The sequence below is a fragment of the Telmatherina bonti genome, assembly GCF_933228915.1.
Source record: "Telmatherina bonti genome assembly, chromosome: 5".
NCBI lineage: Eukaryota > Metazoa > Chordata > Actinopteri > Atheriniformes > Telmatherinidae > Telmatherina > Telmatherina bonti.
Genome location: NC_136623.1, coordinates 27,494,324 through 27,520,608, shown reverse-complemented (window position 1 = coordinate 27,520,608; position 26,285 = coordinate 27,494,324). Strand labels below are relative to the sequence as shown.

Sequence of the window (26,285 nt, the reverse complement as noted above, 5' to 3'; positions counted from 1 at the left end):
TAACAGCTGTGTTAATAGTCTGTTATTATTCTATTCAATTACTGCTCCTGGAGCCTATTATGGCTCTTGGTTAGCTTGTTTCAATCACAACAAAAAGAGGACACCAGCAACAGCCCTTCAACAGAGGCTGAGTTGTAACCTGAAAGGCTTGAGATTGTCTCTCCTTCTTTGACTTCAGGGTTTACATAGATTTTTGAATAGCTTTACTTTCACAACTTTAATGGGAAGACACCATCCCACTGTCCAAAATCAACAATGGGATTAAGCTTTAGATACTTCTCTGAGGGCAACAGAGACAGCAGTGCGCTTTGAAGTGTGACTCAGATGGTTTAAAGTGTTCACACAAACCTAAACGGCTCTCACACCAGTAGGTAAGCTGTTATACACAAAAGAACATCAGTGCACAGTACGCTATTATAATCCTATTAAAAAGTTTTACAAAGACACACATGACATATCACAGCTACAACAGATTTTATGTAGTAGTATACCAAAAGGGCTCTATGGTCATTTTTAATGGGCAATACAAGGCCTCTAAGACACACACTGCTCTATAAGCACACACACACACACACACACACACACACACACACACACACACACACACACACACACACACACACACGGGAGAGGTACAGGGTAGAAACAAAAGGGGGCTTGGACTAGTCAAACACACTGGGCGGTAAAGCCTTAATCCAAAACGGATGCATGTACGGGAGGGAGGAGGAGGAGTTGGGCCGAGTTAGCATTCTGGTATTCCTGATTTACACCTGATGCCGGCCCAGAACAGGAATACAACGGCTGAACTAAAAACAACAAGAAATACAGAAACTGGAAAATGGGAGTTCAAGAATTTTTAAGTCAAAATGGCAAAAAACAAACAACAATAAAACAACAACAACAAAGAAAATAGCATCTGGAGTACTTTAAAAAACTAAGATTATTAAATAAAACAGAGTTTTCACAACTTGACAAAGATCCTGAAGTAACCCTACATCCAGATCAGTTTTTTGTAAAACACACATTTCAGACAAGCAAAAAGACAATGTAAATCATAACTTTGAATATACCACACTTTAATGCAAAACTCATCTTCCAAATCACTTTCACAATGCCTTGTTGTTCTGAATTTACTTTAATTACTGACTGCTACAAAAGATAGTTTTTATGCAAACAACAGACAAATCTTCCTCTACACGATTGGAGATGTTCCCAAGTTCCTGATGTTTTGTTTTCCTTAGGTTCTTCCGTTCCATCATGTGCGACATTGATTTTGCACATTTCTTACATTTTTCTTGCTTTTTTTATTTTTAAATCAGTCACTGCTGGCTTTTAAACTGTGACATTGCCTCTATTTACTCTTTAAATAGAGCCCAAATAAATATCTGATCCATTTCCTCTGATAACTTCATTTCAAAACATTCTACTTCCCGAAGAGCAATAACAGCATACATAAGCTCATTTAAGCAAAGGGACCACATTTATTTGCACACAGTACCATGATTCAACAATGGGAGCTCCAGAAGCTGATAGGAAATATATGACAATGGAAGTTAAAAAGAAAAAATCAGTTGCACAAGGAAAAGGCCCAGATTCAAGAAACAAGATGAAAGAGGGAAAAAAAATGTTGCAACTCTGAAAGCACAGCAAATAACTGATAGCGCACCCATTGCTCTACCCTTCACCCCCCTATCTGACAGATACATGGCTATCAGATGCCCTGCACTGGACACAGACACAGGACTATGCAGAAGAAGCAAGTTGGGTGAGGTGCCTCAGTTTCAACAGACCTGGCAATCAAAAACAAACAATGGACGCTTACAGCGAAATAACATTTTATGATTAGTGTTCTTCAGGTCTGCTGCAGTGTGGCTGGTTCTGTGCAGTGTTAGTTCGTCTGGTGATTGCTCAAGACATTAGTAGAGTCTTAACTTTTTTCTTCTTTTTCAGTTAAAATAATAAAAGTAATTTGCAAATCTGACCTTCTGTACTTAGTCTTCTAAGTAGAATCTTACAGTGAATTTTTTGAAGGTTTACCTCTTTGGCAGGCAGAATTTCATTCATCTTTACATTATATGACTTCAAGACTGAAATTTGAATAGTTTGATCAATAATTTAAAGTGTACATATTTGTACATTTTACTACACAATTATATTTCTGCGACTTTTAAAAATATGCTCAGTCTATAGTAGCTTCATTAAGCTCCAGCAGCTACAGTAGTAGGTGGTAAAGAACAACACATTGTGTATGCAGACATGACCTTTGAATCTGTCAGAAACTGAGAATACTTATTTACCATCCTTCTGATAAACAGCAACTTTGCTGGGGTTTATACAATTTGCCTTAGAAGACAAATTGCGCAAAAATAAACAATAAACAGAAGAGGGTCAAATGTGCCAAAAACCAGTGGGACTGAACAAATCCTTGCTTAGACTAAAAACAACATGTAAATTTGAAATGTTCATCTTTGAAGAGATCACAGAAAACCTGCACAGGTTGGTCTACCGCATATCTGGTACTTAATACCCAGGCTGTCTCTCTGGGAATGACCTGGTCATTCTTAATTATTGTTTGCTTGAAGTGAGGATGATATTTTCATAGTCCTATTCCTGTACCTGCAATTACATCTTTATAATAAAGGTTACATGAATAAAGTTGGAATGATCTGAATTACATCATATTTCTCTGTACAAGTACATGGTAGGAACAGATCCTTCTCTCTGTTCACAGCAGGATGTATGGTGGATCATGTGACAATCAATTTGTTTGCCATTAACCTTACCGGTATTCGTCTGAATGAGACCATGGATGGCCAGAGAAGAACACCATCGTGTATAAACAAGTTCTTTATCATATGTAATGTTATCAATGCTAGTTCTAGGGTACATTTTCATATTTGTATTGAATAGTTTGCTTTAGAAATGTGATACATATTTATAATTTTGTTTTTTTTTTTTTAGCAATTCATCTGAATACACAAAATGTATACATTTAAATGTTATACAGAGCACTTTTTAGGAGTTCACAAAAACCATTGTTAAACTTTGGTGTAAAACCATTTTTAGTGTCTGCAAAGTTAAAAACATCTATCTGGGATTTTTTGTGTTGTTAAGTCACCAGGCAGAAGATGGTGGGTGTAGTACAGCACAGCTAATGAATATTTTGACTTTGCCTAAATTAGCTGAACAATATGCCTGAAATAACTTATACTTGAATATTTTTTGTAGTAATTACACTTGATTTCATAAATACAACTTCTATAGAGAATAAATAAATAAATATAGCTAAGAGACCCTGAAGGTAGAATTTCTGGTGACCAGTTGTCAATTACAAATTCAAAATAAATGTAGAAAAATAATTTGTCTTATTTCAACATATTTATGATAATAAAAATTTCAAATGTATAATTCTTACAGAAAAAAAAAATCAGGAAATATACCAAAGATTGGCTTGTTCAGTTTGATGTTAGTATTGGTCGTTCAACAAAAAAGTAAGAGTAAGCAACTCTTGATAAACAAAGTTTACAACCCGTGTTAGTAAAAACCTCCCATAGGGGGCATAACAGTATCATGACTGTGGTCTGCTTGTGTACATCAGCGCTTCATTGATTTCATTATCCCCATTTGCATTTATCCTGCAATTTATCAGACATTGTGGATGTTTGCAACAATACCTACTGTTGATAGTTATTATAATATTTCTAAAAGTCAATTGCACACCATTACATTCTTTTTATGAAACTATCTTGAGAACATTTGGTCTCTTCAAAATGGAAAGATTATATAATTACGCTGTTTTACCTTTTTTTTTTATTATCATTAAAATGTTTTAATGTGGGGTACATAAATAAGAGGAAACAGATAGTCTCTGTACAGGAACACACAATCACAAAGTGACACCACGAATTTCCATTCTGTGGCGCAGGCAACAGGAAGAGGAAAAGCAGCTTCCTGTGGAAGAATGGGTGGAGGGGGCGGTGGCCACTCAGACTTAACCTGACTGTGCCTGTGTATGTACAACATGAAAACATGTGCATGTAAACAGCAGATTCATGTGTTTTTTGGCAGAAGTTTGTATCAACACAACCAGCTGTAACTGAAGCTGCTGATGGACACTCATCCTCTCACTACTACCAGTTTGTTTCAACAAAGAATCTATGAGATAATTTAGGCCACTAGGCCATGACTCATGCCTGTTATAGATTGCTTGCTGCTGTCCAAATCAGAATAATTGGGTTCTTTAGGTTTCAACCTCATATAACTTTAAAGACAGTTTTGGTGACACAAATTTATCTTTTACAAAATAATTCAGGCTTGGTTTACTTGCTGAGTGACATAATACGCCATTATAAATTATCAAAAGGTGAAAAGAAGCTGTAATATAGAGGACTGAGGGCTATTAAATATACTGTACTAACTGTACAATATAAATACTGTTAAAGCAGAGGATAATTTGTGGCACATAGGAAACAGGAAGAGAAGCTTTGAAAAGGTGTCATAAAGGGCTAGAAGTTTTGATTAGAAACAGAAGAGCACAATAGTGTATAAATTACAGAGATGATAACATAATGTCAGCAGGAAGTCTTACAGGTCACCAGTAGATCTCGATGAACTGGAATAAGGTAAAAGAGGGCAGAGAGAGAAGTGGACTTGGGCTGCAAAGGCCAGTACTCTAATGTAGAGGATGCACAGAGACAATATGGCTCAATTATGAGAACTGCTCCTCAGCAAGACAGGACAGATTTGGGGCTGTGTGAAAAGTCACACAATATGGGGAAAATGATGGTAGAAAGAATACCGGATACATGGCAAAGTCTCAGTTCAACAGAGAAGATGGATGGAGATAAAGAAGAGGTGAAGATCTGTTTGTTGATTGTTCACAAATGAGAGACTTTCTCAGATTATTGTAAATGACAATAACACTGATAGGTTGTGACTGGAGCGCCTCTATGTATGGTTGCTTGCCTGCGTGTGAGCAGAGCAAAGATTGCGCCTTACCATGCAGTTCATAGCAAAGTGGTTGTGCTGCGTCTGCAGCTCCACAGCATGCTGGTGGTTCCCTCCAATCTCTGTGTAGCTGGTGAGAAAAAGCCCCTTGTTGTGCATGATCCAATCAAACATCTACGTAAAAAAGAGGCAGTGAAATGTTAATTTTGTGGAAAGTGTTTAAAAAATAAAAACCCTCCTTATGATGACAAACAGCAAACTACAAAAAGAATAAGAGAATAAGAGCCTGTTGTTCGCGGTTTGCAATGACCCAACACCTTTTACCTCATCTCAGCGACGATATTTTTTTTGGAGGCAAGTCATTTTTACTCTCCTTTATCATAAATAGGGGCAAAACAACAATACCTGTGTGTGTATGGTTGTGTTGATGTGTACAAAAAGGGCATTTAATAACAGTTTAATTATACAACTAAATTTTCTAAGATGGTGAGCTGAAAATGGGCAGTATTTATAGGAAGACATAATTAATTATTAAAAATCCTTATTGTTCCAGTGTTAATTACATCCTTTGAAACGCACTATTTTCCATTTATTATTTCAATTCAGAAAACTTTAGATAAGTTCAGATACTTATCTCAAAGATGAAAGTTACCAAAAGTAATAATATGTATATAAAAAAAAAAAGCTGAAACAAAAATACTTTGTGAAAGTTTGAAAATCGTGATAAATCGTCGTGTCATTTGATTAAGTTTACTGCCTTTTATGGAAGTGATGCAGCTCTGCATATTAGCTAAGATAAAAATTAATTGTTTAAAGGAGTCATGTGACAGTATTTTGAGCAAACAGTATTTGTGCCCTCTGGCTGCAAAGGGTGCTTGGTTCTAAATTTAAAAAAATAAAATCTACATATCATTTTAAACAATAGTAAATATTAAATGAAGGCAATCCCCCCTATTTTACTTTTTTTTAAAACTGAATATCCCTTGGGATGAACAAAAATGTTTTTATTAAAATTTGCATAAAAACAGTTTAAATCTTTAAGTTTCCAATGACTTCACTTTATATTTTACATAATTAGGTTAAACTGGCCAACAACCGTTCATAGGAGATATACATTTACCCCTCTATATTCACACAATGCTGTTAACCTCAGAAACAAAACTTAATCAGAAGACTTGAAATGTAATATTTCCATATTCCAAACAAAAACAACTACTAATGTGCTTGTAATTGATTAGCTGGACTACAACCTGAGGCGTTTGCATTTAAGAGGTCAATTGCAGAACAGACACATCAAGATCGGTCAGGATCAAATAGGTTTAAGCTCATTTTCCTCAGTCATATAGCATCATATATACAAGTATCTAGAATACACATGAAGCACGATGAAAAGAGCAAAGAATAATAAAGCACTCTGACCTTCTCAGCATCCTGTTCAAACAGCCGCAACTGGAAACACTGATCCAACTTTAGTTTCCTCATGTGCCACAGCTGCTGCAAATTCTGTCTTGTCCCGTGCAGTTTATCCAACAAAGCCGTCACTTTCGTCACTAGATTGTGCGTATCAGCATGAGCATGAAGCCCGTGATGATGGTCGTTTGAATCTCCGCTGGCTCCAATACCACGGTTGCCATAGCTGCTTTCAACGCAACTCCCCCCTCCTGTCGTTTGTGACTGTAGCCTTTGGAGTAGCCTTCGTCCCTGCGTGTCAAGCTCTTCTATGGATGCCTTTGTGGCCCTTTTCTTCAAAGCAGCATGCTCTTCCATGAGCCGCCGTGCGCCTTCCAAGTCCCGAGGGAGATCACGCTGGGACAAAGTTTCCTGGAGTTCCTCGAGGCGTGCCAAAGCCCGTGCAGCATCACTAGCAAAGGTCTCAAATGACAACCGTACCTGAAAATAATATATAAAATTTATCAAGATTTGGTATCTTAGAAAGTTTTAAGTAATTGAAAAGAGAATTATAAAAAAACAAAAACAAAAGCTGCTCAGCAAGTCTTAATATGAGTCGTCTTAAATAAGCAAACAAGTCTGTGGTCTACAACCTCTGACAAAAAAAAAAAAAAAAATGGATTTCCATAATTAAAGGGTTTTTTATTTCAGATTTGATACATGGCAAAATTAAGTAGTTGATCAATCTAATTGCAAAACATACTGAACCTTTTTATTTTGTTTGTTCATTTTTCCCCAGATCAAGTTAAAGGAAAGGGAATGGAATGACCTTGTGGTTTTCATTTCTAAAACAAATGCCTACATGACTGAATATTTCAATGAATCTGAAGTCACTGAAGCGGATGCTTTTCTGACTGTTGCACATTAAAGACTGGCAGGTTAAAAAAAAAAGCATGGCCAGTAAAAATAATAGTTATAAAACATTTTCAAGAAGGTCATTCAGCTTAGATTGTGGCAAAAGAATTTGGTTATTTCCGGTCAGATTTGTGCCTGAAATTTGGAACAAGTTCTAAGAAAATGGTTGTGTAGTAAAAGAAAATAAAGGCCAAACAAGAAAATATCAAATTGTCAGGACATGATCAAAGATATATAACCAAAATTACATAATGGGAAAAACAAATGGCCATGAGTTACTCTTTGTGACTGAACGGTAACAAACCTGCTGAAGGAAATGGGATTTACATGTATAAAAGCCAAACATTAACCATCACTCACACTGAAACAGAAATTATCAGGGAGAACAAATCAGACTTGTTAGATCATTTATCAGCATTTGGTGAAGATATTATAACCAAAATGTGGTTTACTTCAGGTCCAGTGGAATATGTACAGATGCCTGAAGAAAATAAGCCCATTTCCACAGTCTTTGATTATAAGAGGTTTATATCCAGTAAATGCATGGGTGTACATGCATTTTTCTCACAATTCTAATTTAATCATATTTGAAAGAGGGTTTGGTGATGCACAGGTAAATCGTTAGGATGATAGAGTATTGTGTCACAGATCAGATCAAACATTTTCTTCAAAGCTGTTCTATCGACCCATACATGAAAAAGGCATGACCAGATTTAAGAAGAACGTTGTCTTCCTTTCCCCTCTTATTCAGCTGAAAAAAATGGAACTTTCTGGGTATGTTTTATGAAGCCAGAATGTTCTGCTATTACATACAATTGTTTTTCTTCACTTCTTAAAAGCAGAACATCCTCTACATTTGCTGATTCTATCATTTTGGCAGCATTGTAAAAGTGCAGGAAACTAAAAGAGGAAGCAAAAAGAGAAAGTTTTACAACCTCAATCCAGTCATCGTGGTTGTACTCTAAACTGCCCTCAAAGTCAGCTGTCAGCTGGGATGGGTCCACAATCTTGGTCAAGCCCTCTAAGGAGACCATCACCGTCTAGGGCAGGTAGATAGGTGAGAGATATAAAAAAAAAAAATGGCAAAGATAAAAGGAGGATGAACAAAGAAAGGAAATAAAAATTTCAGGGAATGCACAAAAAAGAAGTTCAGAGAAAAAGAAACACAAGTTACACAGCCATCATCAACTTTCCAATCATTAAACTAAGATGTGAAATAATTTCCAGCATCAGCAGCTTTGCATGTTGATATGTTTACAAAGATATGGTGACAGAAATACCAAACATTTATGTTATCATTAATAAGATGCTTATATAGATATATAAACTCTTAGAGAGTAAAAACACAGAGGTGAGGATAAATGAATTAAGGTAGATGTAATGAAAACAACAAACGGGCAGATTCGGGACTGGAACTGATATTGCTTTTTGTTTTGAATGGAAATAGCAATGGATTTGTGAATATTACATTTTTGGGAAAAAAAAGGCTTAACAGACTCCTGACTCTTTTTATGAAGTGACAATATAAATAACAATCAGTCTCTGTGGATGCTTCAATATCAGCTTCCTGTAGGCTGAAGAACTGCTGAATGTTTACGTTTGTAGCAAGGAGCTGTGTGCTCTGAAAACATTTACTTGTACTTTTGTATATAACAGGATTAGATGTGAAAGAGAAGAACAGATCGCCATCACTTCCTTAGGTTCTGAACTTTGCAGCCAGTCAGAGTGAATCAAACAAGCTGTATTCTGCTTGTCCCTGCATGCAACTCAATATATGTACATCGAGGAAATTACAAAACAACAAGTAGCTTCTTTCAACCCAACTAACTATAGTTGAGATAAAATTCTTCGCAATGTCCTATATATCCAGTTTCCATAGTAACTGGGTCAGGACTAAATATACCAGCTACACTTGCCCACATGGGACAGAATAGTGCCACTGTCACAGAGCAGCAGTCCAATTAGAGCTGGTAGAGTACAGCTGATGGCTATGCTGTACAAGTAAGAACTATAATTGCATACAACAAATTGTAATTTGAATATACAGCATGCAGAACACTACCAGTTTGTATGGCAAACAGTGGAACAGATCAACGATTAACAGTATACACAAAAAGAAAAAAAAAATCATTACAGTATAACGTACAATGTCACATCAATAAAAACAAACCCAGCCAACAGAAGAATGAGCATTTTCAGATCAGAAATAAGGCAACACTCACTTCAAATTCAAACTTGGAGCTGCCAAAGTTGGTCCTCTGTTTCTGCCAGAAGTTATCTGGTTTTATGATGAGGGCGACGTGGATACAAGAAGGGAAAGATTCCTGTAGAATCTTCAGCAGAGGTTTGATGCTGTCCCACTTAGAACCACGCATGTCCACAATGACTGTGAAGCCATGTCTGGCCACCTCCTCACTGCAAAAATCATTCAAATTGGGTCAGATTCCAGGATAAAGAGCACGTCAGAACAGGAGAAAATGTTGTACTATTGACAAATTTACACTTTTAACATGACAATACACAAAAAACTGCTTTGTAAAAGTCTGTTGAAGCTGTACAGATTTAAACTAAGAGGTCCTGTCCTATGCAGTGTCTGGACAGGAAAAAGAGAGTTAAAACATTCAAGTGTTGAAATTTCCACTGCTACTTACCAGGCGTCATGTTGCTGTACAAGTCCATAAATGGATGTTTTTCAGTATTAAAGGCTTTAATCTGAATGTGTCTAGCTAGGACACAGAAACAGACGCAGGCCCTCCTGCTCTATCTCACTCTGACCTCACTCTCTGAAAACAGATCGGTGGCCAAATGGGTAGAGAAGAACAGTGCACAGAGAGGAGGGAGAGGAGAGCGAGAGAGAGAGGAAGAGAGAGCAACAGAGAGGGAGAGAGAGCAAGAGACAGAGAGAGAGAGGGGGGGGGGGGGGGGGGGGGGGGGGTAGAGATAGGAGAGAGGACGGGGATACAGAAAAAAAAGATAGAAATATTTAAACAGGGAGAGAAGGAATAAAGCTGAAGAATAGAAGTCACGCTACATTTGACTTAAGACACTTCTCAGACCCAAGGGGATAAGTGGTCTGTCACCCCTGATGAATCAAATCTCTTCTATCCTTATCTGTAAAACTAAGCTCTCGGATTAGCTAATTTGTTCTGTAAATATGCTGTAACTGTGTAGGCTACCTGGTGTAGCTACAAAGTTCATGAATAAAAAAATCGGAAGTGCTGATCTTTGGGATGCAAAGTTACATCTTATCAAGTCACAAAGCCCTAGAATATAGGGCTGCTTGATTATGACAAAAATTATAATGAGTATTTTGACAGAAATTGAGATCTCGATTATTTAACAGAATTATCCAGTATTTTTAAACAACGCTGCGCGTCGTGGTGTTCTCGATGATTGAGAGGAGATGAATAACATTGGTAACATTCGTGATGTTATCTAAGACACAAGGAAAAAGCATAAAACAGTCTTATTTAGGTGGGCAGGAATGATTTTCTGTAACGGTCCGTGTAACAGCGAAGCTCTCATAACTTCATATTATAACCAACTGTCATATTATAGCCGTCCATTGCACGGTTCCGAGTTGTTTAATCCGCTTTTAGGAACTATTTCATGTTTGCCTCAATATATGTTTTATGCCAAACAACTGCTGCCAAGCTACAGCGCGTTTCTCTCATTCACCTGTTAAAAGACAGCTGATTTGAACGAGCTGATTAACGCATTGCTATGGTAACTCCCCGTAATGGAGGGATATTACAGTGATTTAACTCGCCGAACTATGTATACAAAAATAATGCAGCCAGTTGTCACTGACAATGGTATAAATTATGTTGTAGTGAACTTCCACAACCTACTGCAATTATTCTACATTGACCTGCAGCCAGAGCCGACTGAGACTGGCCGCCTGGGAGGGCTTTAGGATGGGAGGGGCTCCCACTGCTCGTTCCTTACAGTAACTGCAGAACAAAATGGGCCTTTTAGTCTGTCACCAAAACATCAGAAAAGTCTCTAATAACTCCAGTAAAAGTTGCTAGATTTGTCGCAAGTCACTTTTAACAACGAAAAAAAAAAAAGTCGCCAGATTTAGCGAGAAAGTCGTCAAGTTGGCAACAGTGTCTGAATGAAACCAAAGCGGCTGTGAGAGGAGTTTACAGCACAGCGCTGCAATGCCAGAGATGCTCGATTAGCAACTGAAGACAGATATGTGAACAGAGGAAACTGCAAAGAGAAAAATAATCGCATCCTTTTATTTTTATGATCGTTGCAAAACCCAGATCGTAATTGAAAATAAAATCCGATTTATCGCCCAGTCCTACTAGAATAAGGATTTTTGGGTAGATAAGATTGAACTGAAGATGTTTAGCCACAATACACAACATCAAGTTCAGTAAAAACCAGACCTAATCTCAACACATGCAGCTAATACAAGCTGTCAAGCATGGTGGTGGAAGGCGGATGATTTGGGCTTGTTTTGCACACACCTTACATTTATTGAATCAGCCTTGAACTCCTCCATCTATCACATGAAATGTAAGGTCATCTGCCCAACAACTAATACTCTGATAACAATGGGGTCATGCAGCAGTATTCTGAATTCAGTATTCTGAAAACTTTACAGTGATATGGAGTGCAGCAGACAGTTCTGCATAATGGAAGATTGCAAGCAGTCCTCCAAGATAATTAGAATACACTCCAAACAAAACAGCCGAGAGCTATTAAAGGTTATTTTAGAGTTGAAGATCAGTGTGCTCATAACACAAGCTTAAACTTGGCAACTATTTCCTTTGACAACACAATTTAAATTTTTTAGACTCAAGTCTGTATGACAGCATAGCAAATGGAGTGGAAAAGAAAAATCTACAGATTTAACAGGCTGAAAGACATGGTACGATTGATTACAACAAACTCTCGAATCAGACTAGAACCAACAGGGGTCAGGGGAGGGAGGTGGGGTCTGGTAAAAAAAAAAAAAAAAAAAAACATTTTAAAGCGCTAAGAGGAAATGAAGGAGGGAAAAGGTGGAATGGGGTGAATCTGCTTAGACAATCTAAACTAAAACCATTCCAGTTCTTTGTAGCCTCAGGCTTTGTTTCTAAAATCCAAGCATGGTGGGAAAGTCTGACAGAAAGAAAGCAATGATGTGTGTAGTTTCTATAGGTAGAAAATGTCTGTTTAAAATCAAAGGCATAGTTCACTTCTTTGAGGTGAGGGTCATCTCGGGTACTTTGCCATGTCTTAATTATCGTTTTTTGAAGGATGGTCCCAACATTAATTCAGAGAAGGAGCCATGAATCTCTGCCTGTTGCCTATAGGTTTGGCAGCAAACCATATTTTGCACACCATTTAAAAAAACAAACAAACAAACAAAAAAACATAACTGGAGTATTTCAACTGCTTTATCTTACTAGTATATTGTCTTTTCCAATTAAAAACAGAAGCCATCTATTCAAATCCACCAGATTTCTCTGGTGTTTACTGTGCACTGCAGTGCAATTTACATTATGATACATTATCTACACAAATATCCACATTTCCCTCAAGTGAAAGCCTCTGTATTAGAAACAGTCATGAGATTTCCTACCTTGGGATTGTAGCCAAGTAAGCTATGAGCCTGCGCAAGTCCTCTACTCGTATTCTGTCATGGTTGCTCCGCGCTGGAAAAGTAAGAACCGGACCTCCACGTCTGTCTCTGCCGCCTTTGGAAATAATGATAGGAGGATATAATGAGAGGTAGATTATCAGTAATGTCATGTGTAACAACTTGTCCAACAGTCATAGAAAATTCTGTTTCAAATATTGAAAAAAATGGAGGAATAAGAAACAGTTACACAAGACCAGGAGGAACTTCTCACAACACTTTCCATAAGCATGCTGACTAAAATTTAAAAACTTGAGTCATGTTTGTTGCTGTCGTGTTCAAATGGAGGACTAATAACCTTTAGCTACAATATGAACAGTATGGAGTAATGTTGTGAGATGACCTTCAATTAACATGGGTGCCATCTGTGGATATGACTGCAGTTAGTCATGACCATACTGAAAAGTAATCTCAGTGGTTCATCTCATGATGACAAGGAGGGTAATGATGCAGCCGTAATACTGCAGTTGAACTACATATGAACGCCAAACAAGCTATACCCCTAGTTTACCTAATGGAAATGCTCATAAATTTGTGACCATAGTTTTTTTTTAACAGCAAATTTCATTAGCACACCCCCACTGCCCTTTTTTTTTTTTTTTTTTTTTTTTAGCTCACAAGCATAACAGTTGCAATATTAGCCATTTAGTTAGTGCAAGAACAAAGCCATAGAAAGTACTCTTGAAGACAATCAAACTATAGCTACTGTTGCCCTTTTAAAAACCTTTGCTACACAGTGTTACACATTCTTTCTACTTAGGTTAACTAGCTGAGATGGTATGTGAAATTACAGTTTGTTAGAAATGTTAGCAATCTTCGAATATCTGCAAGTACGGTGAGGTGGGACAGTTAGTCTGTTATACTCTGTTTTTCTTGTCCTTCTCTGAAGAACTAGTTTTAAAAGGTGAACTAGGTCAGCCAACTGAGTAATCAGGTGTAATTAGCTGGTGTTGGTAACCATGTAACATCCCTATGAAGCTGCTTAAACAATCAAGCCTGGCAAGTTAGCTAGCAAAGTAAGTAGCATATTCAGCACTGCTAAGCTAGGTTTATATAATGAGATGTTACTGGCTTTGTGCTACTTTTATTTACAGTAGAATGGGTTTGACACTGTTGCTCTTGGTTACATGTTTTAGCTGGCTTTAACATCTAGTCACTATGAAGCATTGTGAAAGACTTAATTGGTTTGAGATACAAATCGCATACTGTCCCTCTAGCTGATCCAGTGCAATACCAGCCCTGCTAAACATGCTAGCAAGCTTGTAGGTGATATAGTTCTGTAAAACTATGTAAAAGGACATAGAGAGAGTAAATGTTGTGAGACTTAATGAGGCATTTATAAGAGGAAGTATAAGCCTGTATAATTATATACATATATATATATATATATATATGTATATATATATATACATATATATATATATATATATATATATATATATATATATATATATATATATATATATATATATATATATATATATATATACATATATACATATATATACATATATATATATATATATGCATATATATACATATATATATATATATACATATATATATATATACATATATATATATACATATATATATATATATATATATATAGTGTATATATATATGTATATATATATATATATATATATAGTGTATATATATATATGTATATATATATATATATGTATATATATATATATATATATGTATATATATATATATATATATATATATATATATATATATATATATATATATATATATATATATATATATATATATATATATATATATATGTATGTATGTATGTGTCAAACTTAGAAAATTGCTGGACGGAATCTTTTTTTTTTTTTTTTTTTTTTTTTTTAACAAATGTAAACTTTCCCATTACACTGATCCAATAAAAAATATTGCTGGCACTGAATGAATTTTTTGGACAAAAGTAGGTGTGTAAAGACCTTTATGCTACCAGTGTGAATTCTCTTTTGTATTAACAGCCTTGATGACCTTACCTCAATTCATGGCATTTTCTCCTCTGAAAAAAATGTTTGTTGCATCATAAAAATAAAGGGAAACCATTTTCCCATGGAGACTAATTATCCAGCATTTCATTCAAACTAGAAAAACTTATTGAAGAAGAATAAACTTGAGTGTGAATTGGGAAATCATTGCCTTAAATGACAATTTTGATGAACACAGTGTCAACATAATATCAATATCTGCTGTTACTATCACTGACCTGAAAGAAAGGCAACCTTTTCCTTGAGGATAGGAAGCACATCAATAGCCTTCATATCCTCATTGCGATGAAACCCTGAAACACAAAGAAAACATAAACTTAAACCACAACAACCAACTTTGTTTATGATCACCAGTCAAAATAGATTTAATTTTTGCACTTCTTTAAAGTTTTACAGTCTGAATGCACGGTTGATTTACTTATGCAACTGGAAACAACTAAAGCATCAAAGTTTTTGCAATAAGCATCCAGGAATGTTAAGTTTGCTTTTGCTAGTGCTATAATTTTTTTAAAACGCAAAAAATAAACGAAGCCCCCTCATACTCTGTCAATGTTGTGTTTTACCATGTTTATTACAGTGATGCTTATCTGCACCAAAATAAAAAGAGTACCCCCTTTGCCAATACACAAGCCTTCCTTCAAGTGTACATAGAATCCAGCATGATAGTTCAATAAAACAATAAAACAAGAAAAGCTCATATTCCTTCACTTTAGTTTTAGCCTTAGTGAAAAAAAACCCCAATATATCAGGATTATACATGAGCCAGACAGATTTATTGCATAAATATTTGCTTGCAGAAGGCATTGGATTAAAATACTGAGTACTGCTTGCACATCTGTGGAAAAGACATATGGAGGACAATATGATTAATTATGTCACATTAAATAATAGTGCTTATATTACCACTACTTCAGAAGCAATTAGACCATCTGCAGATCAAGCTGATTACAAACAAAATTGTTATTTTTGTTGATCTGTATTATATGGCCTTTGAAAATATCCAACAATTCAGAAAATTGTATTTTTTTTCTTTTAAATAGGACATTGTTGCAGAATTAACTGTTAAAATTTTCCACTCTGGTCTTGCCTGGTCTGTTGATATGTTATTTAAATGTCAATCCCTTTCCTTTGCCTCCTCAACAGACGGCACATTGATCAACACCAAGGAGCAAAATGCAGCAGCTACACACACAAAGACATTTACGACTAGTTGATGCAACATATTAGAGTGTTACTAAAGTTATTTACTCTGAATTGTAAACTTACCAACAGTTTTGGTAAATATTTTTTAAATTTCTGTCTTCAACTTTTGTATTTCTGCTGGCTATAGATAATTTGATACATTGTTTTTTCATAATATTTGAACAGAGAACTGGAGGACAAAACTTATAGCTGACAGCTATAATAGACATGCTATAGTTATTGGGTAGGCTATTGCACTTCTGACCTGCAAAAAAAAACAACAACAAAAATAAAACCAAACAAACTCTTGACAAACAATGAAAAAAAAACAATGCAAAATACTTGGAATAAATTCTGCACAAGCCTCTTGATGAGCTCTTAATTTGAGTCAGGTGTGGCGAAGAAAAGAAACATCCAAAAAGTTGCAGGACACTGCTCTGAGGGGTCCTGGGTTGGAATCCCTGCTCTAAAGTCTTTAATTATGATTTATTGCCACCTGTTATTTTGAGAAGCTAGAATATTTAGCTGTAATGGTCTCCACCTGTGTGTGGTCTGTTGACTCATTTGCAGCAAGACTACACAATGAGGGGCAACCAAGCAAGCATGACTGGTTAATTGGGACATTTGAAATTCACCAAAACACATCAGGGAGACTCTACAAGTTTGTCAGTCAAGAAGAGTAAATTCAATCCACACACCCCTCATCACCCAGAACTCACTATAGATGGAGCTAAATAATATAAATCATATCATACTGGTGTGAAGGTTCACCTTTTAGCATCATAATGTCTCAGAGTATTCTGCTCAAACAATTCATGAATGTTTTAAAAAGGCCCATTCAAAAGACTTGGACTGGCCTTGTTCAAGCCCAAACCTCAGTCTGATTAAGAATCTGTGGTATTTAAGAACTGCTGAATCCTTCCAGCACAAAGGAGCCAAACTGGATTTTACAAAGTATCAGATTTGTGGAAGAGAGAATACATATATGTTCAAGCTTTCAGTTTCATGCCTTTTTGTTTAAATATAATTTGTTGCAGGCATTTAAAAATCCCTTTCAATTATAGTTGCATGTCAACAAAACAGAAAAAAAACAAGACTGAATATTTTCACAAGGTCATGTAAGAGAGAGAAGAGTCTTGTGTGTATGCATGTGTGCAGACATGTAATTGGGTGCGAAACTGATGTCATCTGACATGTAGAATAAAGAGCTTATTTCTTCTCACTGTAATTCCAATAAAATTGAGTAAAAAACTAACACTACTATTATCTCTCACAGAAACAGGATGCTTAAATATTTACATAAACTGAGATCAGGGTTAGAAATGAAAATAAATAGTTTATAAGGAAATGCAACAACTTGAAAGACAGTACTAGTTTCACTGTGCTAAACATTTAATTACAAACAAGCAAATAAGATGGTGGGGAAATTGCAGAGTGCTGATTTATTTACACATATATGCACATAAAAAATTGTGCTCTTAAGTAGGACTTAGTCAAAGTAATAAAAAAGCTAGAAAAAAGAACTAGAAATGTATTAACATGAGACATGTGGTAAGTAAAAGAAAGATCCTTCCAGGTTGAAAATTAGATATAAATGAGGACGAGCAATGGGAAAAAAAGAAGTTACATGGGATATGAAGAAAAAGATGGAAGGATAGAAAAAAAATGACAGTGAAGAGGGACAGACTGAACTGGAATACAGCGGCAAAGACTGATAATGATTCAGGCAGAACAGACAGAGGAACATGGTGACTGAGCAATCATCCGAACACAGGTAATATGATGAAGTAGACAGAAGAGGCAGCAGAAGAAGACGTTTAAATAATTCTCTCTGGATTTAATTGCTCCAGTCAGAGATGTAGAAGCAATAGTCAAGACTTGAGTAGCACCCCAAAAGCTCTAAGCAGGAAAGGCTCCACTGGCCATACCTTACATGAAACCAGTAGGAACATGAGAGGAATCATGGAGCAAAAATGGTTTAAATTTTTCTATTGCAATAACTGAATAGCTGAGTTATTTCCACATTTTTTTTGTAACTTTCTCGGCTACTTTAAAAATTGCTGCACGTGTTCCTCATTAAATTTCACACTCTCTGACTCAAACATACAAAAACTAGGTCCAAAAAAAAAAACAAAAAAACACCTGAATTCATTTTCTATACCGTTTAGTCCAAATTAAAAACATTAAAGATATCAATGACTGTGCATCAAAAATAAACACCACAGACCGTAGGCAGGAAAAAACAAAACCAAAAAGATTAAATAATATATCTTATGTGCTTTCTATGTCAGCACATGTGCGTGCGTGCTTTTCCTGTGATGTGTAGCCAGACACATTCCTCATTGGGGTGGTTTATATAAGACATTGAACCTGGTATGCAGCCAGTGCTGACCCCTGTTAAACTGATGTAGATTGGCTTAAACTGTTGCTCTGCACCTTTTTAAATACCACATCAGAGCCAGTCTGGCAGAAAGCTGGACATACATGCACCACTGCTTCGTGCAAAGCACAGTAGTGCTTGAGAAACACATGTGGCTGTCATACAAATTTGTATCTTAATGCTGGTGCATGGACCGCCTGGAGAATTCCAGAAAAGTGTTGAATGATCATAAAAATGAAGAGCTACAAAGTACAAACAGCTGGTTAAAAGTATATTGCTTCCCCAATATGATGGCCTGATATGTGTGATGTCAACACTGTAAAATAGACACAATGCCACAATTACACATATAACCACAAGGCTTTTCCTGGTTTTATGCGCAGCAATAAAACCCAGAATATCCCACAAAAAAAAAAAAAAAAAAGTATCACCCTACACACAGTGATTCATAAAATCCCATTATCGCCTCTCACTTTACACACTTACACACAGATAAACACACAAGCTCATCTCTGCACTACACACAGGCCTTCATCTACAAGCCTGCTGAGCATGAAATAAAGCTTTTCAATCACAGACTGCTTGTTCATAACACACTCATAATGAGAGCAATCCATTTAGCTGTCATTGTGCACTCATTGAAGGGGGTGAAATGCATAGTGTTCATCCAGGAAATAACATTTTAAGGTGACCTAAAAAAAAAAAAAAAAAAAAAAATCAAACTACATATATTTTTTATACAATTAAAACCAGAAAATGGTGACAATAGGGAGTACCCCTTATGAAACCGGTGGCCTCAAGGTGAGTGCATGACAAGGAAACAACTGCACATATGTTGGGATGGAGATCATGGAAACAAAAACCATATGTGCCTTTCTGTCAATGACAAACACATGCACGCAGTAAGAAAGCACTATACAAACATGAACATTCAATGCAAATATGCCATCTCTGTTTCTACACAGCACACAGTACATAATACGCAAATGCCTTAACGATTTGCACCTGGTATTTTTTGTGTTTTGGCATTTAATGGTGGCTGTGGATATTTAGGCAGCTGATAATAAAAATGCAAAGAAAAGAAAACACTGGAGACAAATAGAAGATAAGTATAATTTGTCAACTAAACTAGAACAACTAAACTGGAATAACTGTCCAGTCTGGGTGCAGACATGAACACCTCTATGCTCGGTTTGCTAAGCTTCGAGTAAATGACATCGTTTATATTCACAGCAATATTCTGATAACCCTAATCTGAAAAAGAGAGTGCATGGATGCATTTTCTGATTATTTTAACCCAAGTTATCAGAAGTAAACAACATTCCAGTTAGGCTTTGTGAGGTTTTCCAATATGAGATATGTACTGTGTTTACCTTGGTGGCAAGATTGTTATTGTATTTTCCCCCAAGCTTTATGGAGAATTATCAATGCAAGAATACATCCAAAAGAATTTAGTAATACATATACTAAGAAAATAAGAAAACATATTAAATAAATAAAAAGAAAAAGGAAAGAAAAACACAAGATTATTCATAATAATATTGCTATACTTATTTTTGTTACTATTCATTGTTATTCATATGATTATTCAAACAAATACCTTAAACTCATTGCAAATATTAACTGTTTTAACAGCCTTACTGTTTTGCATTGGAATAATAGTCGAGACATACTGCTCCAGTTAAGTCTTTAGCACCAGAAAAAGTGGAGTTTTTCTTGTGAAAGTGCATTAATGAATGGGATGTTTGGCCACAAATCAAATTAGATTTACAAGAAAAAGTTCATCATTAGTAATCATACTGTCTCTAAAAAAACAATTAATAACATCTACGAGTCTACGAATTAGAGTTGCCTGGTCCAGGCTAGTTTGTCACAGTTTCTGCCCATAACACTTTTGCGCAGTGTTTTTTACCCAACACTTGTGTACAGCATATCATAAGGTCTACCAACACCTGGTGACTACAGTAGAAATAATACACATTTCGGGGGGGGGGGGCAAGCTAAATTCCCTACTGTAGTGTTGCCATTAATAACACTATACTTTTAGGATGGGAATGGATCGCCCCATTGACAACTCACACAAACACAATGACAAAAAACCCCCCAGTAATTTAGATTGGGGTCAATAGAATATTGCTTCACATGTACGAATTGCCTGCCACTGTAAAAATTTGTCTAATGCAACTAGAGCTATGTTTTCACTCCTGTTGCTACATGATTAGAAAGCACAGAGCCAGATCAAGACATAGTGGCACAGATTCCCTCTGCTTAGCCCTTCTTGTCTTTATAACTCCACAAGGACTCTGCCCTAAATCTGCCAATTCACATCGCTGTGTATCGGAGACATGCCAATGCCCTCCTGATACCAGGCTTGAAAATCTCACAGTCATGAATCTAAACAGAATACTACAGTACAGCAAACATGACCATGCATGTAACCCACTCATGGATAAATACAAACAATTACTTCACTTACAAACATTGTAAACCTGATTAATAATCCAGGCTGAGCTACAACTACATCTCTGCTTCATCTGCTCACAGAGCTGGAACACACGGCCTTGGTTCAACACAACCAATCCCCTTTGATTCCAATCCTTTAGACCACAGACTAGACCATACATGGTGCATCTGTGCATCCTGGCATCAGGAGCCCGTGCCAGCATGTCAATCCTCTGGCTCCTAACCTCGTAAACTCCAACTCAGACCAATTACAAGCTGGCTGTGTGTGTAGTGGAGCAGATCAGGTCTGCTACATAATACAACAGAAATACTATAGTACAATTCCCCTGGCTGATCTCCCAGCCGTCTCAGCACAAACATGAAAACACAGATTCCAGCTGCTTATGAAAGATAATTGAGGTATAATGCAAAGATTATATGCTTTAGGCTTTAAAAAATAGATTTTACATATATGATGTGAGCATGCACATCAATTGATCATTTGAGAATATTTGATAGTTTAAATGTAAAAGATCATTTAATCACAGCTGAGTGTAATGCTTTAAGTTTGGTATCTGTGACTGGGATGGATTTCTGATGGTTCTTTCATAGTTCACCAGTAAATCAAGGCTCAGTATGAGAACCTACTTTTGCGAATGTGTGAACTGGGACTCATTTGTCACATTGCTCAGCATGGTTCGCTCAGTTTGTTCTTACTTAGAAGGTCTGTGAATATGGGGGGCATTGGAGCAAAGAGCACAAACAGAGGAAATGTTGAAGCGGATACATTCATGGGGCCATTATACTGTCAGAACTGCTTGTGGGATGGTCTGCCAACTTTGAAACCCCCCCTCCCACCAGACTTTCTCAGTACTGGACTGCTGGCAGCCTGAATCAATCTTTTCTTCAACTTGAACAAATAATCAGGTTATAATGTAAATCTAAAACCTGCATGCATACCATACGACTGAATTTGTTTCAAAGAAAAACACCAGCTTTAGTTATGCTTGTATTGATTAACTAATCTCTGAGCAGCACCTTTTGAAGTATATTAGAAAAAAAATATCCCCTCAAATGGATGTCTGAAGGTTCAACTAACCTCTAAGTGTTTGTTGTTATGATAAAAAAATAAATAAAATAAAATGAAATATGATACAGTTTAGAAAGCTTCAGAGCATTTATTTATCATAATCCACCATAACTGATTCCAACTCTTTGGTGACACTTGGTGAATACAGCATTTGCGTTGCAATCTGTGCTGATTACCCTGCAAATCGTTTGCTTTTTTTTCTACATGGCCATGATGGTGTTTATTGAGGATGAAAAAGTCAACTTAATAAATAGTGTCCGACATGTTCATGATCTAAAAAAACCAAAACAAACTAACAAATAAAAAACCTTGACAGATGTTTGAAATAAATATAGGACATTCATGGGTGACGTCACTGTATTTTTCTAGATGTGTAAATATTTTTGGTTCATGTAGATGTTATCTGCATTGTTTTCCCAACTTCTAGCAGTTTGTCACAATAAGAGCATGAATGTGTGGTCTTTTTTATTTATCTAATTTTTTTCTTTTACAGCAATGCATTATCTGAAGGTAACATTTGCTGCAACAATGGGATGTCCCATTCTTTCCTTTCATTTCCATTTTAGGGTGACATTAACAAAGTTATTGAAGCACTGCGGCTGTAACATGAGTTAAAGCTGGGGTAAGTAATGTTGGGGAGCTAGCAAGATCGAAAAGTGGCACCCTGTCTTGGCTCCTCCTCCTCTGGTTTTGCTACTTGCATGATCCAGGGCTTTTTTCTTACCTCCGCCAAGGAGGTTACGTTTTTACCGGCGTTTATCTGTTTTTCTGTTTGTGTTCAAGATAACTCAAAAAGTTATGGACTGACTTTAATTAAATTTTCGCAAATTGTTGGAAATGTAAAAAGGAAGAACAAGTTTAATTTTGGTGGTGATCTGGATCCAGGAACTTTTTAAATGCCATGGCGGAGATTTGTGGTCTTTCTAGTTCCCAGCTTTTTCCACCAACGACTTTTCTCTTTCTCGGCTGTTTAGCGGGAAGAGGCAAAACAACCAAGCTGGGTCGGGAAATCCTTCTTGCATTTTCTCAGCCGTGAAGAAGCTTACGAAATATAAGAAATGAACAACTTCAATTCGGCCCTAACGTTTTGATTGGTCAGAGTTTTTACAGATATACAGTAAACTGTGGGGTCTAACTATATTTCTTATTGTTCATGATTACAAAATGTATAGACTACTATCAGGACGAAGAACCACTTCACCCAGAGAACAAAAAAAAAAAAAATGTCTGAGCAAGAGAACCTACCCAAGTTATAAATCTGTCAAAGAAGTTAGTATCAGGTGCAGTACACTTCATTTAGTTATACTTGCCAGTGTGAACTCATTGATACACTCAGAATAGCAAGTGTAATACTGAGACAGCAATCGCTCCCACAGCCGGCGTTCACAGCATGATACGACCAGCATTTTGTTGGGATCTTTAGTGTTTTAGAGCCAATTGAGGAGATGAAAAGTACTTTTTTTTTTTTTTTTTGTTAATTTAGAAGCTTAGAAATAACAGTGTACTGCTGGCACAAACATTTAAATACAGATTTTATAATTTGATTTTTAAACAAATTTTACAGAGGAGGTGAACAAATAGATAGCATATTTCAGCTCTGTTAGCCACAACTACAAACATAAAGTCCAGATTCAAGATTTTTCTAACACATAAATAATACTGTTGTTTATCCTCCTTCGTGTGTGGGGATATTGAGCTGCAATGCCCCAGATTGCTATGGGCATTATATGTTTAGGCTTTTTTTCTTCTCTAGCAAGCTGTTATAAGCAGGGCGGTACAGTGAAAACACAGACAAGAGAAGCAACAAGTGTGTTTTGTACCAGCGCAAGAGGGTAAAATGACAAAGGAAAGCACTATTTTTGCTCCTTTCCAGTTTCCTTCTGTCTGACTTTAGAGCCTTCTCATTTATTTATTTTACCCTCTTTTACACTTCTTTCTCACACACACACATCTAACGGTCCTTCTCTTTCTTTCTCACAGACAAAACCACTGCTAGCTGCCTCTGCTCCACTCCACTTCAGCTCTGTGACCTTCATCCGGGGCTGGCAGGGGGCCTGGGGACTGTGGTGAGCTCAACTTTCATCACATTTCTCATATTGTTGTTGTTACAGTGTGGCTTACAGCAAAAATAACACTTTGCTCCCACCGCAACCCCTCGACCTGGACTTAACCCCTCTGCACAGCAAAAAAAAGAAAATGAACATGAATAAGTTATAACAAATGAGAAGGCTAGAACCAAAAAACCAACTTCATGGTACAGCTCTCACGCTGTACTTAGATGTTCAGTAGGTAATGTGAAGTGTGGTGCCTTCAGATAAAACAATGTACTTAAATTTTCTGTCCAGTTCATTCTTTTGCTGTTTCTCATTAAGTTGTGTATACAATCTCCAAACAGCGGGTAACTGCTTAAAAGAGACAAAAAGCAAATCCTCACATCTGATAAGCTATGTGCATGTTTAGCATTTTTTTCTTGGGTTAAAACTAATACATTTTTTAGGTTTTCAGTCAGTCTTCAATTTGTGAATTAAACACAAGCCATAATTGCAACTCAAACCCAAATTATGTTGTAAAACATCAGTACAAACAAAGATAAACTTTAATTCTGAATAAAAGTTAATTCCGCTTCAAACTGATGAAAAAAAAAAACATGTAAAGAATTAATTCCTAATGCAAATTTCCATTCGGAATTAAACTTAATTCCGATGTAAGTGGCTGGTAATCCCTCTGTCATGTAAACCTTCATACCGCTCGAAGTTAATTCTGGTCATTCTGCACGTGCTCGTTACCTTGTCCTGTCCTGATGACGCGCGTTGTTTCGCGTCCCATGTTCAGTGGTCTATCTTTTTTCTCCTAAGTTGCTGCAAAAAGTGAAGTAGTATGCTCGTGTTGAGCTGGTACTTTGAATTCATAATGAAAATAGCGGCAAAACTGATACTTATTATGTAGTTACAAGTTACAACTGAAAAGACAAGAAGCAGGGATCCACCTTTGTTTATTTCTGGTTTACGCCATCTGTCACGTGCACCCTTTGTCCAAACAGAACCCTTCCCAACCCGCCGCTCTGAAGTGGAATTAATTGAGGACGTGTTTCATGTAAAAGTTCATTCAGAATTGTTATTTTCATGTAAACTCGTAGAATACGTTAAGTCCAAATTATTCAATTTCGAATTAAAAAACATCATGTAACTGTAGCCAATCGAAACTGAAGAATGAAAATAAAATAAGCATGTCTGCGTCTTCATATTACCCTGCAGATTAACAGCCCTCTGAAACAACTCTACATCCAAAGAAAAGCAGAACATCTCTGAAGATCATATCCAAAGCAGAGTGAACCCGAGTGTGTAAGCACTGCAAGAAAAGGGGCGTTGCACACATAAACAGTAAGGAAGTGTGAAAGTTACTCCACTGAGCTGTCTGGGAAACTAGCGAGGGTTGTAGTCAAATGATGGAGTAATGCATGGTGTACATCTGTGCTCTCACAAAAGCACAGCTCTGCAAAGAACGTCTGACGCAGGGTAAAATAAGTGCCAGTGTGAGTTTGTTTTTAGATTTTTAATCAGGTTAGGCTTAGCTTGTACCTTGAGATATGGTAGTATTTCATAGGTTTTTATCTTTATGATAAAATATTCCCTTTCCACTTCACTGAGCCTGAACAACAACCTCATCTTTGTGTACAGTTTACGGATCCCTTTTTTTTTTCTCTTTTTCTTGTGTTCTCACCTCCACCCCATCCCCTCTGCCGACTCTTTTCACTACTGACGTTCTTAGAGTTCCCCTAAGCCTCACTAACAGCAACTCACAGTAACCCTCGCCAGCACTTTTCTTCCCTCTTGGGCAAGTCAAACACTTCCCCCTTATTAGAGCAAGAAATGAAAAAGAAAATGAAAAATAAAACAAACAAAAACACTCTCATTCCATTTGCCTTATTAATCTGAAATCAAAGAATATAGGAATCAATAGTAGACTAGTGATCAGGAAAAACTATTATTTCCAGATACCTTTAGAGTGGATGTATTTGTCTATTTTCAACTTAAAATCATCCATTAGAAAACTGAAGGAGAAAAAAACTTTGATTTAAACCAATTAATCTGTGCTATGACCTAGAAAAGGTAGTTGAACTTATTCTGTCTGTGTGCTGCTCAGCCATAGCAGCTCTTTCCTTTCTGGCTGAAGCAAAAGTTCCTCCCCATCTATCTCTGCTTTTTTTTAAAATGTGATTCACCAAGCATTTCAGAATCAATTTTATTAATTACTTTTCAATCACAGCTGATTGTGTCCCCACTT

General features: G+C 36.5%; 1 protein-coding gene across 1 annotated transcript in view; it reads right to left on the bottom strand.

Moving 5' to 3' along the window:
* triob (trio Rho guanine nucleotide exchange factor b) overlaps positions 1 to 26,285 on the bottom strand; it is a gene marked incomplete at its 5' end in the record, with an annotated part of 102,746 nt that overhangs the window by 49,645 nt on the left and 26,816 nt on the right. The window contains 6 exons of the mRNA XM_079240307.1: positions 4,999 to 5,121; positions 6,367 to 6,837; positions 8,187 to 8,291; positions 9,474 to 9,666; positions 12,830 to 12,944; positions 15,126 to 15,200. Coding sequence (XP_079096433.1) covers positions 4,999 to 5,121; positions 6,367 to 6,837; positions 8,187 to 8,291; positions 9,474 to 9,666; positions 12,830 to 12,944; positions 15,126 to 15,200 — 1,082 coding nt within the window. The remainder of the gene's footprint in view (positions 1 to 4,998; positions 5,122 to 6,366; positions 6,838 to 8,186; positions 8,292 to 9,473; positions 9,667 to 12,829; positions 12,945 to 15,125; positions 15,201 to 26,285) is intronic.